The sequence below is a fragment of the Triturus cristatus genome, chromosome 7 (genome assembly GCF_964204655.1).
Source record: "Triturus cristatus chromosome 7, aTriCri1.1, whole genome shotgun sequence".
NCBI classification, from domain to species: domain Eukaryota; kingdom Metazoa; phylum Chordata; class Amphibia; order Caudata; family Salamandridae; genus Triturus; species Triturus cristatus.
The window spans coordinates 1,189,202,351-1,189,215,577 of NC_140590.1; the positions used below are offsets into that span (position 1 = coordinate 1,189,202,351).

General features: G+C 43.0%; 1 protein-coding gene across 1 annotated transcript in view; it reads right to left on the reverse strand.

The window, feature by feature from the left end:
- LOC146811427 (integrin alpha-X-like) overlaps positions 1-13,227 on the reverse strand; it is a 665,400-nt gene that overhangs the window by 414,870 nt on the left and 237,303 nt on the right. The window contains exon 7 of the mRNA XM_085615067.1: positions 3,953-4,098. Coding sequence (XP_085471193.1) covers positions 3,953-4,098 — 146 coding nt within the window. The remainder of the gene's footprint in view (positions 1-3,952; positions 4,099-13,227) is intronic.

Consider the following 13,227-nt stretch of genomic DNA (forward strand, 5'->3'; position numbering starts at 1 on the left):
TGAGGGCATTCTGAATAAATAAATATAGCACGATCCATGCAAACAACAAAACCCTGGATTATTCTGTGTACCTAGGTTTCAGAAATGGCCAGGGTTAGTAGGGATCCCTGATTACTGGCTGACACAGAGCCCGAAAAATGCAGAATTCACCATGGCAAGTGAGATGAAATTGGGATTTACTCACTCGTTGTCAGCTCATATGTCAAAACTACACCAAGAAGAATACAAATTTCCTCTCACTTGTCATGGGGATGCACTAGGCCCCAGGGAGGCAGAAAGACTATTGGGCTTTAGAGGTGTGTGATAGTCTTGGGTGCCCCCCCTATTATTTGACATTAAATAAATATCCCTTGTCTAGTTTGCCTTTGGCTCTACTGGGGGCAGATTAGAGTAAAGCCCGTTAATCTGCCCCTAAGGGAGGAAAAATACTGTGGGACTCTTTAGGGGTGGGAGCTTGGTTTGATGCTTGGAATGGCTGCCCCATCCTAAAAAAAAATTATAAAAAGAAAAGTTATCCCAGTGTCTAGTGAGTTTTCTGTTCTGTGGCAGAAAGACTGTAGGGTCAACCCAAACCCATCCCTTCTTTTTTTCTACTTTTCAGTGGTGTCTAGAGAACTTAATGCAACCGCAAGGGGGCAGACCAGCAACTGGGACACAGGGGTGTAGCTCCATGCCTGGGCAGACCATCCCCACCAATTTCTTTTACCATTTTAACCTGGTGTCTAGTGGGTTTTTTGCCTTCCTGAGGAGGGAGGGTCTAATTTGTGGTAACAGTCCAATGAAGACTCTTGGCCCAATTTTGGGGTGGGGCATGGCAGGATGGGCCACCCTGGATGGGCCATCCTCTACCCTTTCTTTTTTAAAGTTTTCCATGGTATGCAGTGAGCTTACTGACCCGAGCGGGGCAGATTGATGGTAAACCCACTAAATCTGCCCTTTTGGAGTCAGAACGACTGCTTGGTCTGCTCTGGGGTGGGGGCACGGGCTGATGCCCGGGCGGACCACCCCACCTCTCCATCTTTATTTGACCATTATTCCCGGTGTCCAGTGGGCTTTCTTCCTCTCTGGAATGGGGGGCAGATTGGGAGTAAACCTCCCTATCTGCCACCAGGGGAAGAAAGGCTGCTGGCCGTCTTCTGGCTTAGGGGGAGAGCGAATGCCTGGTCAGGCTACAAATACTCCCTCTTTTTCTTTAGACCATTTCCCTTTGTGTCTGGTGGACTTATTGTTCAACCGAGTGGCCAGATTGTGAGCAGCCCCTAATCAACTGTTGGACCTATCTACTTTGGGGGCACAACCTGATGCCTCTGCAGCTGGCCCCAACCCTTCCTTTTTAGCATTTTCCCTGTTATCTAGTGGAATTTATGCCCCTCCTGTGGCGAGGATAGGTGGTAAACTCACCCCACTCCATCCTACAGAGGGACAGAAAGACTGCTGGTGCCATTATTGGGGTGGGGCACAGCCTGAATCCTTGGACGGGCCACACCCATCCCTTCTTATCTTTTTTATTTTCCTGGTGTTTAGCTGACTTTCTCCCCTACAGGGTGGCAGATTTTGGGATTGGATATGATTCCTCAAAATAAACTTGGCGGTCACAGAACCCAAAAATGAAGACAATTGGAATCTCGTTATATTATCAGAATTAAAACTAAGATACCAACAGGTCTGACTAACGATGAGGAACTGTATGTATATTTAAAAGTCATGAACTTTAGAAGCAATATCCATGATTATATCAATTATGAAGAAGAAAGAACAAAAAATTATGTTCATTGTAGTGAATGCTAGAATTGAAACAAATTAAGAAACTAAAATGTATATACAAACTATGAACTAAAAAGGAGGTACTTGACCACACAAATTAAGTCGATAAAAATGAACTATAATTATATTGATCTACTTTAAAGTGACTGAGCACTTAGCAAATTATATTTATCATGGTAACATACAAATTACAATCATGATGTATTCTTGCACTAATCATACAATGTTTGTATATATTCAATACATGCAATCTTTGCATTATTGGTAATCATGTACTAAACACGTCGCTGTCCCCTTGGAAACCACAATGTAAAAACATGTTGACAGAAAAAGAAATGTAAAAATGTATAGTTGACAAATAGCACCCTTTCTTGCTTGTAAATTAAGTTTGGTTAAAATGATACCTCTCACAATGCTTCCTAATTAGCTGCAGTGGATGTAGTATATAAACATTATAGAAAATAGACTCACCTACCGTGAAAAATCCCTATGAGATTGAAATGCGTTGGTGGAGTGATTGTTTTTTCAAAACAATAACATTGACTTAAATTTATCAGGTGCGGAGTTCATTTGTGGCAAAAAATATATATTTATTTAAACATACGAACATATATTTGTGTGTGTGTGTGTGCGTGTGTGCTTATATGTATATATTTATATATAGTATTACATGTTAGTGAAAGTTATTTAATTTACATTATATTAATAATATGTATGTAAATATTTAAGATTTACTAATTTAAATGTTATATATTTTTTTTTAAACTATATTGTTGCATATTTTTTAACAATATAAGTGTGAAACGATATATTATTTCCGATATTTGTGTACTATCGGGACACAATATTTTAGTATAGGGACACAATATTTTTGTAAATAATATTTTTGGCACCCTATATGTGCCAAATGATATTGTTTACATCAATATTATGTCAGTGAACACCTCTACCATTTGGCCTTCGACTTACACACAGAAATACTTCTCAGCAAGAAACTTTAAATCTGAAAACTGTGCACTATCTGTTTTGTGAGAGTAGGTGGGGTGACTGGTCAGTCGGGAGGATGGGGGACAGGTTTTGGGGCGGTATGATGTTAAAGGAATAACAGAAAACTGGAGGCTCTGTAGTGCATCAGGACCAAATGTACAAAACAATTTCAGCTGTAAACATATGAATAAGGCAAAACATGTCTTAATTTACATCTATCAGGAAACAGCGAAGGCACCCTGACAAGCATAAATGATTTTTCTACAGTGTATTTCTCTGCCACAAGTGTAGAGAAACCTGAAGTTGTAGACCCACATACAAGGGTGTGGAGTGCGTAGATCAATGCATGTTTTGTCTTAAAGGTTTGTTAATACCCACAAATTCATGAATGTGTTGGTGTTCATAGACACTTATCTGACCCCTTCCCTCCACAGAAATGGACAGAGGTTTTCTTCAGGAAAGCGAGGAAGTAACTCTCCATCCAGAGTGGATAGGAAAATGAATCACCTCCAGACTTGGAGGGGCTGTAACTGAAGGGGTTTCTCTGCCAAGGAAAAAAAAATCCCCATGGAGAAAAAATATAGAACAAATGTGTAATTGTACATTAGTCATGATCTCCACAGGGCAGAATTGTACACTATGTACAGTTCTGCAATTGGAAAATGGAAGCCTGAAGAACATATCACATGACATTCACAGTAATATGCTGATAACCCTGAGCAGGGCGCAGATCTCTAGGTTAACTACTGGCAATGATTGTGAATTTTTAAAACTAATAAATTGCTACCAGTTCACAAGAGAACTACTCCAGGTGCAAATGTTCTACTTGTTTGTGAATCTGGTCGCCTGGGTCTAGAAAAAACAAGGAACCGGGCAGAATGGATGAAAATGGGATGAACATATTAAAGAATGAGTATGAGTAAGGAAAGATAAAAATTGAGCTCTTGCATGACCAATATGTTAAAAACAGGCAGATAGCAGGGCAAATTGGAAGGCATGAAGCAAACACGGTGAGATGGTAAAGAGCACGGTGGGCAAATTTTATGTGAAAGGTTCTGACACAATGGGAAAATAGTGTTGAAAGAGTAACAGAAAAGTTGTAGAACCATTATGGATGTGCGTTAAGAGCAGACAAGGACATTAGCACGACAGGTGCGCACGGCGTTCACCTGTCATGGTTACAAGTTTTGTGAATACTTACACCACCTTCTGGATAGCTGTTGGTGTGTGAGTTAGACGTTTGTGCTGAATGATGTCCTTCATCAGGGAGTCTGTACTGCGGCTGTTTTGAAAGTCATGAAAGTTAAAGTGAAGGGTGAACTCAGAAGAATACTGCATCAGCGCAAACTGGAAAGACAGAGACAATGTATATAATGCAGAGTCACAGACTGGTCAGACTCCCAGATACCTTCTTTTCTGCAAGACGTGCAGTACCTTTTTTCAGTGGCAAATGTAAGAGTGTATATATGCCCAATACAATGCTAACAGGCTAACTCTGTTTATGCAACATAAGGAGAAAGATTGCATCTTAATAGGTCACCTATTTTCCAGATGGGCCAGATTACAGAACATTTTTGACTGGCACTATTTAAGGTCTTTGGTTGTAAGAAACGCAATGTATAGTAGAAACACATTTTACCACTGCATTATGAAAGCAGATTTGTGGAAGTCCAGATCACCGTATCATATAAAGTGTTCCCTAGAATTGTCAAAATACAATCTTTGCAACAGTTTTCAAATGATTCTTGTCTTAAAACCTGTAGAGCTGTAGCAGTGGGGAGTTACCACTTTAAGAAGAGTTAAATAAATGGTTGTCACTGGAAATTTAAAGGTATGTTGTGCTTTTTGGTAGAATGGAGCTGCATTTGGTGACATTTCTAAAGTAATTACAGTTCCTGTAAAATAACACAAAACAAAATAACAACACAACAAAAATATAGCGGACATAACAAAACAAAACTACCAACTACTGTACAATACAAAAGTATAACTATGTAATGTGTAACTTTTGATCTTTATTGTATACCTTGCACCATTTTTACTCTTGTTATCCCGGTTCACATTAAAAGAAATGTAACATAAATAAAATACATCAGTGTTCAGTGTTGCCTACTCTTTCCAGATTGCTGGACAGCAAGAGACTAATGGGAGCCTGATGTGGTTCTTGAGGAAAGTAGAAAAAATTGTATTCAGATAACAGGAAGAAAGCGTCTAGACACAATGGTCCTGGAATGATATTTGCAGTGTGGGTACTGGCCACTCACATCACTTCACAAAAGGCATAAAAGATATTTGACTGTGTTTCTTCAAAAACACAAAATAATGCTGCCAAAAAGAAAAATGAAATTTCAAATGAAGGTGCATGTTAACCCATATGTTTCAGTCCTAATCTAGTGTACAATACATATTTAGATATTGATTTTAGTCATAATCCAGACTATGTTGAATGTAATGTTTATCATACACAAAGTGACAAGAGCATCTAGGTTAATTACACTGTGGCTTCCCCTTAATTTGACATGCTTCACGTGATTACCTCTGAAAAATCGATAGCAGGGTGAAACTTTTTCATTTTCTACTAAACTCTTCCAGTCTTCACACTGATTAGGTTATTATGTGTACTCAATAACTTGACCATTCGAATATTAAGGGTGCAGCCTCATATTTCACTCGGGAATATTAAACTTTTTCAGACATGAAAGTCACAATTTATTTGTGGTAATTTAGTATCAGTAGTCACTATACCACATAATTGCTTAAGATACAATTTCTAAATACAGCTTCCTACCATCTGTAGTTGAAAGAGGATTATGACTTTGAAGTGTGGACATTCCTCATGCATGCAATCAGTACAAACTTCCTTGGAATTCGGGTCACACCCTGTGGCAGATGCACTGGTTCACTAATTGATCAGCTGCCGATTCATGAAGAAACCAGAGAAACCAGAGAAATTTAGCAGTTACAGTTAGCTGAGCTAACAATACGTTGCGACCCTGCAATGCCCTGCTTATGACCTCACATATTACATCACTCATGACATGGTTAGTGATATCACTCATGACATCTCAAATGACATCATCCAGTGACTGTGAGTGTTTTAAAAATGTTTATGAGTGTTAAATATATTTACCAAAGTGTATTGATTAATCAGTGGGTGTATGAGTGCCTGTATGGATGATTCCGTGAGTGTGTGACTGAATGTATAAGTGAGTGATTAAGTGTCTCAGTTAATGTATGGGGGAGAGACTAGGTTGTGTGAATGTTTGTATCAGTCTGACAGTTGGTGTCTAAGTGGCTGTATGGGTTGGTGAGTGGATGTGTGAGTGGCTGTATGGGTGATTGGTTGTCTGAGTACCTGTGTGGGTGGGTGAGGGGGTGTGTGACTGCCTGTGTGGATGAGTGATTGGTTGTGTCAGTGGATGTATGGGTTAGTGACTACATCTGTGAGGGGCTGTGTGGCTGTATCGGTAAGTGAATGGATGCTATATGGATGAGCTACTGCATATGTAAAAGGCAGTATAGGCAAGTGTTGGAGTATAGGAGTGACTGTATTTGAAAGTGAGTGATTCTGAGTAGGCCTGGGCCACAATTCCATTCCGCTCGCGGAAATTGCGATAATTTGGCATTTTCGCTTTCCGCGGAAAGCGCAAAAATGTCAACATTTCCGCAATACGCATCTTACGGTAATTTTTTTCTTGCTCGCGCTGTAAAAAAATACATTCTTGCATGCGCGCGATCGCCTTACCTGAATCCCCGCGTTCGCCAACAGGTTTTCCCGATCCGGTCGCGTTCTCCACGAGAGGTTGGATTGTTGGTAGCTATTTTGTGCTGTCTCGCGACAGTTCGCGCCCACATTAACGTCATTTGTCGCGCAATCACGTCATTTGTCGCGCGGTCACGTCTTTCTTCTCGCGATCATGCACCGCGAGAGTATGAGAAGATTAAGATCTCGAACACGTCATTCTCCACCGCAAGCGAGAGCGTGAGGACGCGGGCACGTCATATCGAACGCGAAAAGGAGAAAGAGACCCCGAACACGTCATATCCAACGCGACAGGGAGCGAGAGAACACGATCAAGTCATTTTGGACACGCCATCGACATCCGGCGGATGTAATGTGAAGCTCGAGAACTCGAACATGTAAAATTTTCAATTTGGAGACGAATATCAGCTCTAGCAGCATGAAACCTTCTGCAAATGATGATTTGGATTAAAACAACTCTTCAGATTGACATTTGGCTGTCCTTTTTTGTGCAAGGAGTACTGTTTTAAAAAGGTGGGGAGAGGGAGGAAGTGCCACAGAACCTCCAACTTCCTGTTCCTGTCCAACAGGCTCCTCCCAGTACTTTGTCCATCTCCTGCTCATTCTGCCTTTGGATTTTGAGCTGGAAAGATCACTCTTTTTGTCTGCTGCATCATTGCAATTGGATTTGAAGATTTTTTAATTGGATATTTTACAAGTAAGTGTTTGATTGGGGGCATTGCAGTTGTCGTAATTACAATTTATTTTTGGTAACTATCATCATTCCTTTTTTTAAAAATGTTGTGGGTAGTAGTAGTCAGTAGTAGGCCCGAGCTAGTCATGGCCTCAAGGGTGTGTGCATGATGAAGCAACTGTTCCTTTGGTGTTTTTTTTAATGTATTTCATTTTCAAGCATCATTTAGGGCTTGGATGGCATTGGATTTAGTTGGGAAATGTGTTTTTTTGGGGTGGGCTTTCTGTTGTTGGGCCTGGCCTTGTGGCTGGTGGCCATTTAGAAGCCTAGGCCTGCAAGCTTGTCTGGCCTTGTCTACCAACAGGCCTGCTTTCATCCAGTAGGCTCAGAGCAGGTACCCTCAGCTGTATTAATCAAGTGTTTCTGTGTGGTCTGTTGAATTTAGACATCATTTAGGGCATGGATGGCATTGGATTGAGTTGGGAAGTGTGTTTTTTTGGGGAGGGCTTTCTGATGTTGTTGGGCCTGTCCATGTGGCTGGTGGCCATTTTGAAGCCTAGGCCTGCAAGCTTGTCTGGCCTTGTCTGCCAAAAACAGGCCTGCTTTCATCCAGTAGGCTCAGAGGCTGAGCAGGTAGCCACAGCTGTATTAATCGAGTGTTTCTGTGTGGTCTGTTGAATTTAGACATCATTTAGGGCATGGATGGCATTGGATTGAGTTGGGAAGTGTGTTTTTTTGGGGTGGGCTTTCTGATGTTGTTGGTCTTGGCCATGTGGCTGGTGGCCATTTTGAAGCCTAGGCCTGCAAGCTTGCCTGGCCTTGTCTGCCAACAACAGACCTGCTTTCATCCAGTAGGCTCAGAGGCTGAGCAGGTAGCCACAGCTGTATTAATTAAGTGTTTCTGTGTGGTCTGTTGAATTTTAGACATCATTTAGGGCATGGATGGCATTGGATTGAGTTGGGGAAGTGTGTTTTTTTGGGGTGGGCTTTCTGATGTTGTTGGGCCTCGCCATGTGGCTGGTGGCCATTTTGAAGCCTATGCCTGCAAGCTTGTCTGGCCTTGTCTGCCAACAACAGGCCTGCTTTCATCCAGTAGGCTCAGAGGCTGAGAAGGTGGCCACAGCTGTATTAATCAAGTGTTTGTGTGTGGTCTGTTGAATTTACACATCATTTAGGGCATGGATGGCATTGGATTGAGTTGGCAAGTGTGTTTTTTTGGGGTGGGCTTTCTGATGTTGGTTGTCTTAAAGACATGCTTTTGTTGTGTGTGTCTGGTGTGTGTTGATGTGCAATGCATGCACCCCACAGACCTGTTTGGGGCCTCTGAATGTTCGTATTTGCATTTTGTTGCATTTAAAAGGCAGAGCAGTGTGCTTTAGCATGCATCCTTTACCTGGCTTTTATAGGCCTTTTGTCAGCTCCTGGTGTTTCCCAGGCCCCCTGCTTGTTTGTGATTTGTGAGTGTCCATGTGGCTGGTGGCCTTTTTTTGTGCTGGGAGTTATTAGTGTCTCGCTTTTGCCATATAGGCCTGCACGGTTTTCCTATTGGCTTACTGCTTCCATCCATCCACCCCCTTTGCCAGCAGCAGCTCCATGGATGATGAGATGCTCAAATAATTTAATGGCAAATAGGGTCCACCCCACTTCCACTACATTTTTATTTTGGTGGTTCTTATTAACTTTCCTATCCTTCCTGAGAGTGTAGTGTGTGACTGTACACAGTAGTATAACATAGCCCTTGTTGAAAAAAAGTCAGAAATGGCTAGACTATATCTTTTGTTTGCACTAGTACAGTAGTAAGTAACTGAACCACAACAACAAATGCAACATTTCACTGATGTTCTTCTCCTGGCTTATTAGCTTTTAGGTGCACAAAGAGCCAGAGGAGGAGGTGTCATCATCATCACCCGGCTACCCGTTGTACTGCCAGCCAGACAGAAGTCCTGCTGTACATCACGTCCACGTGTGACCAGAACTTGTTGTGCATCTGCATCCTGCCTGACATCTGAAGAAGATGGCCCCAAAGAAAGGTACCAGGTCCAGTACCAAGAAAGTTGCCGGTGAGAAGAAGGAACAGAAAAGGGAAGTGCCATTAACCACGACTGGTGTGCCGGTCAATGTTTTTTTTGGGCACCAAAAAAGTTACGCCTGCAGCAGCGTTGTCCGGGAACGAAGCTGGGAGCAGCACCTCAGCACCAGCGGTACAACCCCACCAACCTAGGCCCAAGGCCTTTAGTGTCGCAGAGGTAGCCAGTCTACTAACGAGCAGCGATGTTGAAATGTCATTATGGCAAAGTAGTACACAATCAACGCAGGCGGAAACTCAGCAGATAAGTGTGCAGCCGCAACAAGAACAGCAGCAGCCGCAACAAGAACAGCAGCAGCCGCAACAAGAACAGCAGCAGCCCAACAACAGCCCACCATAGTAGTTGTTGCTCCTGACGTAGGGGCATTTCAGAAAATCGAGCTTCCTGCAGACAAAGTGGAGCAAAATACTGTTTTGTAAGATCTATTGTCTTCCAGACCACCAGCAAGGAAAAGGAGGCTTAGTCCATCATCTTCTTCAAGCCCCGCTTCTGATGATCGTGATACCACTTGGCATCCACCAGCTCAGTCTGAGAGTGATGCACGCCACAAGACAATGCTTCTGAAAAGGAAGGTCCCAGAAAAACTTAGAGTTATGAAGGTAGATGTAGAAGAGGGGGGTGATGTTGATGAAGACGAGCCAGTCATCACGCACATCACTCCCGCCCCAAAGGGATTGGAGACCAACATTCCCACCCTATCCAGAAAGGCTGCTACTGAGCGGAATGTAGCACGGATATCACCAACACAGTTTACACCACCGCTACCTCCAGCTGCCATATTTTCCAAGGCCCGGCAGGGACCTACATCCAGCTCAACCATCTCAGTAGGTAGTGGTAGTAAAAGTCACAGTGTAGCTGCACAGGGTCACATTCCAAGCACACCCTCCAGTTCATCTGGCATTGAAAGTGGCACATCCAGCAGTGCCAGAAAGTTCTCCTCCCAGTTTGGGACTTCTTTTCTGTTAGCACCAAGGAGGAGAACGTTGCTATATGCTCAATTTGTCGACAAGGTGTTCGGCGGGGTAAGCTTGGTACAAACTATGGTACCGGAGGCCAAGCAAGTCATCTCAGAATACACCACACTATCGTGTGGGAGAATCACCTACTTCAGTTAAAAGAAAGTAGAAAAACTCAACCCATTGAAGTTGGTCAGGAAGAATCAGGGGGCAATAATATTGCGATGGAAGGTGAAGAAGAGGGAGGCATTTCTAGCCCTGTCCCCAGTAGTGTAGTGGTACCGCCCACATTCTCCTCAGTAACATCTGAGTTTCACCGCAGTAAGAACCATACTCAGAGTCAGGCTGAGACACCAAGGCGACCGAGTACCACAACGAGACAAACTGTGTCGTTGAGCCTAAGTGGGTTAATGAAAACAACAGCACCACAAAGGAAAGTAATCCAGCCTACCATTGAGAGCATGCTTAGGTTGGAGGGGCAGTTCCAACGCAACCACCCAACGGCACGGTTGTACAATGCGAAGCTGGCTAAAATGTTAGCGCTGGACCTTCTCCCTTTTTCATTTGTGGAAGGGGTGGGGTTCCTTGAATTTGTGTCAGCCATCTGCCCTAAATGGAAGGTTCCCAGCCGGTCCTATTTCGTAAGAATTGCTGTTCTGGCACTACATCATGATGTGCTGGAATTGGTTGGACAAGCTTTGCAGCAGAGTGCTGTTCACAATATCCACCTGACAACAGACATGTGGACCAGTTGCCAAGCCACAGATTACATGTGCATCACTGCACACTGGGTCTCTTTTGTGGGGATTAGAGATAAGATATCTGAACGAGGTGCTGTTGACACAGCTTCGATTTCTAAAGGTACTCGGAAACATGCAACTGTAGCCATGTTCGCCATAGAGAAATCTCATATGGCTTTAAACATTTTGCAAGAGTTTTGCAGCAAGGTTCTTGAATGGCTGTGCCCAAGAGGGCTTAGTATTGGTTTTGTTGCCACAGACAATGGCAGTAATGTACTTAAGGCCATGGATCTTGGTTCCTATTTCAGGGTTCCATGTTTGGCGCACTGCATAAACATTATAGTTCTAGACTTTCTGAAAGAAGAACCCATAGTCAGCAACTTACTGGCACTCTGCCGAAGAATATGCACTCATTTCAGCCATTCTTTTAAAGCTCAGAAGCAGCTGAGGATCATTCAACGTGAATATAGGATGCCAGTCAAAGCACTCATCCAGGAGGTGGCAACACGTTAGAACTCAACGTATTACATGCTTGATCGTCTGTTTGAGCAATACAGGCCACTCAATGAATATGTCTGGAAAAGAGGGGATGCTACTGTTAAAGGCATGAACCTTCAGATGGAGCAATGGAGCCTAATTAAATGCCTGACTGAGATGCTTCGTCCTTTTGAGTTCTTCACACGTGAAGTCAGCAAGGAGGACTGTACAATGGGCCAAGCTATCCCATTATTGCAAATGCTAGAGCATCAGCTTAAGAAGGTGTCTGAATCATACAAAGGTGTAGAGGACAAAAGGGAAGCCTATGACTTGGTGGAGAGCTTAGCCCGTCGCTTAGCTGAAAATACAAGGATAGAAAATAAAATTTTGTCACAAGAACATTACATTTGTGCCACAATTCTGGATCCACATGCAAAATTTGGACTGAAGACATTCTTTGCTTTTTCAGAGATTGATGTTGCCCGCTACAAAACTTGTATAGCTGAGGCAGCCAGTAAGTTGGAAAACGAACGGCTGCTAATTAAAAGCCAGCAAGATCAACCCACAAGAAGTACTGCAGCAGGGCATGCAGCATCAAGTGCAAATTCGTCGGCTGAGGGCAGTGTGTTTGGATCACAACAGTCACCATCACTATCGACAACAGCAACAATAACTGGATCATTAGGCCAAGTAGAATCGTTAGACGATTGGTATGTACAGTTAGGCATTAATAAGCACAGTGCTGATGCACAGAGAAAAGAGCCCGAAAGCTTACCAGCAGCACCCCTGAACATTAAGCGGATGGTCCAGGCCTATCTGGACGACCCAACAGAGGTGTACATTGATCAAAACCCATTGCAGTATTGGTATAGGAAAAGGTCTGAATGGCCACTGCTCAGCAGCCTGGCGATAAGCTATCTGTCTTGCCCTGTCGCAAGTGTCTCTTCCGAACGTGTTTTCAGTGCTGCTGGTTCCATTGTAACAGTGAGAAGGACCAGTCACTCGCCCAAAAACGTGCAGAGGTTAACAATGATCAAAATGAATCAGCACTTCATACCACCGAATTATACAATACATGAAGCAATGGAGGAATATGAGGACAGCGGCACAGGTGACGGAAGTAGTGTGTCACATGATTACCTACTACTGGCTGAACCCCCAGAGTTTGAGGGCGAGCTATACTTCCCTGACAATTAGGCTTGCACTTACTGTCTTCCTCCCTTTTTTCCCCCTTTATTTGTGTGTCTGTCGTTCCGGTTACAAACTTGTGAATCACAACTAATCCATTACCACCGTCTTCAACTCTTCTTATTTAATATCCAAGTTTCAGGTGTCTGCAATTTGACATTACAGTCCTCCAAATCCAGCTCCTCCGCTCCATCATACTGAATCTCCCACCTAAATCCATTGCCCTCATGAATGATGATTGGATGATGGAAAATAGAAGAAAAAATAAAATCTTTCCTAGTCCCGCCAAAAGAAGTTGAGCATGAATCAGATGGACCCTGGACAGAGTAGCGGCTGCTCTCTGCCACTGTTTTTAAATATTACAAACTGCGTATTTGCACATTTATCTCTTGCGATATATGGCTGATGTTAATTCTTAGTTTAAAATATTGCCGTAAGGAACCACTACTGCTATCTGTTTTAATCACGACGATTTTAATTTCACAACTGTTGAGGTTTCCGGGGTGCTAGTAAATCAGTTTTTAGTATTGTATGGTGAATTTGACATTATATTGCTGCTACCTGTGCCGGAGCTCTGTAAGGGGAAGCGGGA